This window comes from Octodon degus, unplaced genomic scaffold, assembly GCF_000260255.1.
Source record: "Octodon degus isolate 3935 unplaced genomic scaffold, OctDeg1.0 scaffold00038, whole genome shotgun sequence".
In the NCBI taxonomy this organism is placed as follows: Eukaryota; Metazoa; Chordata; class Mammalia; order Rodentia; family Octodontidae; genus Octodon; species Octodon degus.
In genome coordinates this window covers 2961399-2962616 of record NW_004524614.1, presented here as the reverse complement: position 1 = coordinate 2962616, position 1218 = coordinate 2961399, and the positions used below count along the sequence as shown (strand labels likewise).

Here is a 1218-nt window from a genome sequence, read left to right as displayed (position 1 = left end):
AATTCTGGTACTGAACCTTTAAAGATACAGTGTTGGCAGGGAGCCTGAGGATGGATGCCAACAATCTGCTTTTCACTAGACCTCTCTAATGAATAAGATGCATGCAAAAGTTTGGGACTGCTTTTCTAGATCCTAGCTACTCATTATCCATATAGGTCAGCCTTATTAGCCACATACATAAATGCTGTTGATTATGATGATTGTACTTTAATGAGTGATATTGTCAGTATATGTGATGAGAGTTTTCTCATGTCTTATTTTATTAAAATTGTTTGCAAAATATTGCAGTCACAAAGTCTTCTGAGGTATATTAAAGTATGATGCATATCATTTTAGATATTTTCATCATTTTTATTAACTGTTAGCAATTTAGAACTTTGCCATAGTACGTTAAATTTTTAATTTTTTTCCTCCTTTGGTTTTATTTTATAGGCTTTACCAGAAACAGCTGGAGTGCAAACAGAAAAACAATTATTAAGCATATCTGGGAAAATAGAATGTGAAGGACCTAATTGTCATTTCAGTTGCTTCACTGGAACCTTGTATATTACTGATAGAAGGTATATTTTTCTTCTCCCAAATACATTTTTTCCATCTTGTGGAACATAGAATGTGGAAACTTTTGTTTTCTCAACTAGAATTTTAAAATAGCTTATTTGTTCATTTTTCTTAGCTTCCAAATACCCCAATGTACTTGTGTAATTTTAAAATTAAAAAAATTAATTCTTAAATATAGGTGGGAAATTTATGTTGTTTCTTTAATCAGTATTTCTGTGGATTAGTTAGCTTTAGATTACTATAATGAAATAGCTGAGGCAGTTAACTTATAAAGAGAAAAAGTTTACTGTGGTTTACAGTACTGGAGTGTCCAGTCAGAGATTCTGGGCCTTTGATGAAGATTGCACAACATGTTGGAGTTCATGACAGAGTAAACTTACATCATAAGTAATAAAACGGGGGGGGGCATAAAGGTCCACAGTCACTCTAAGGATGCCTCTCCAAATGCTGTAGCTACTTCAGACTAGTCCCCTATTCCTAAAGGTTCCAACACCCACCAATATTGCCACCCTGGAACCCAAACCTTTAATAATGGAACTTTGGGGAACATTATTCTCTTTAAGTCATAGAAAGCTGTAAATTCTATTTCCAAAGAAGTTAAGTCCAAATTCTCATCCTATCAGTATTTGGCCTATTTTATTCTTTATTCTTTTTTTTTTT

General features: G+C 33.0%; 1 protein-coding gene across 1 annotated transcript in view; it reads left to right on the top strand.

Annotated features, from left to right (window-relative positions):
- The window catches only part of LOC101571837 (phospholipid-transporting ATPase IB), a 297444-nt gene that overhangs the window by 72933 nt on the left and 223293 nt on the right, over positions 1–1218 (top strand). Inside the window, exon 7 of the mRNA XM_023715050.1 lies at positions 433–560. Coding sequence (XP_023570818.1) covers positions 433–560 — 128 coding nt within the window. The remainder of the gene's footprint in view (positions 1–432; positions 561–1218) is intronic.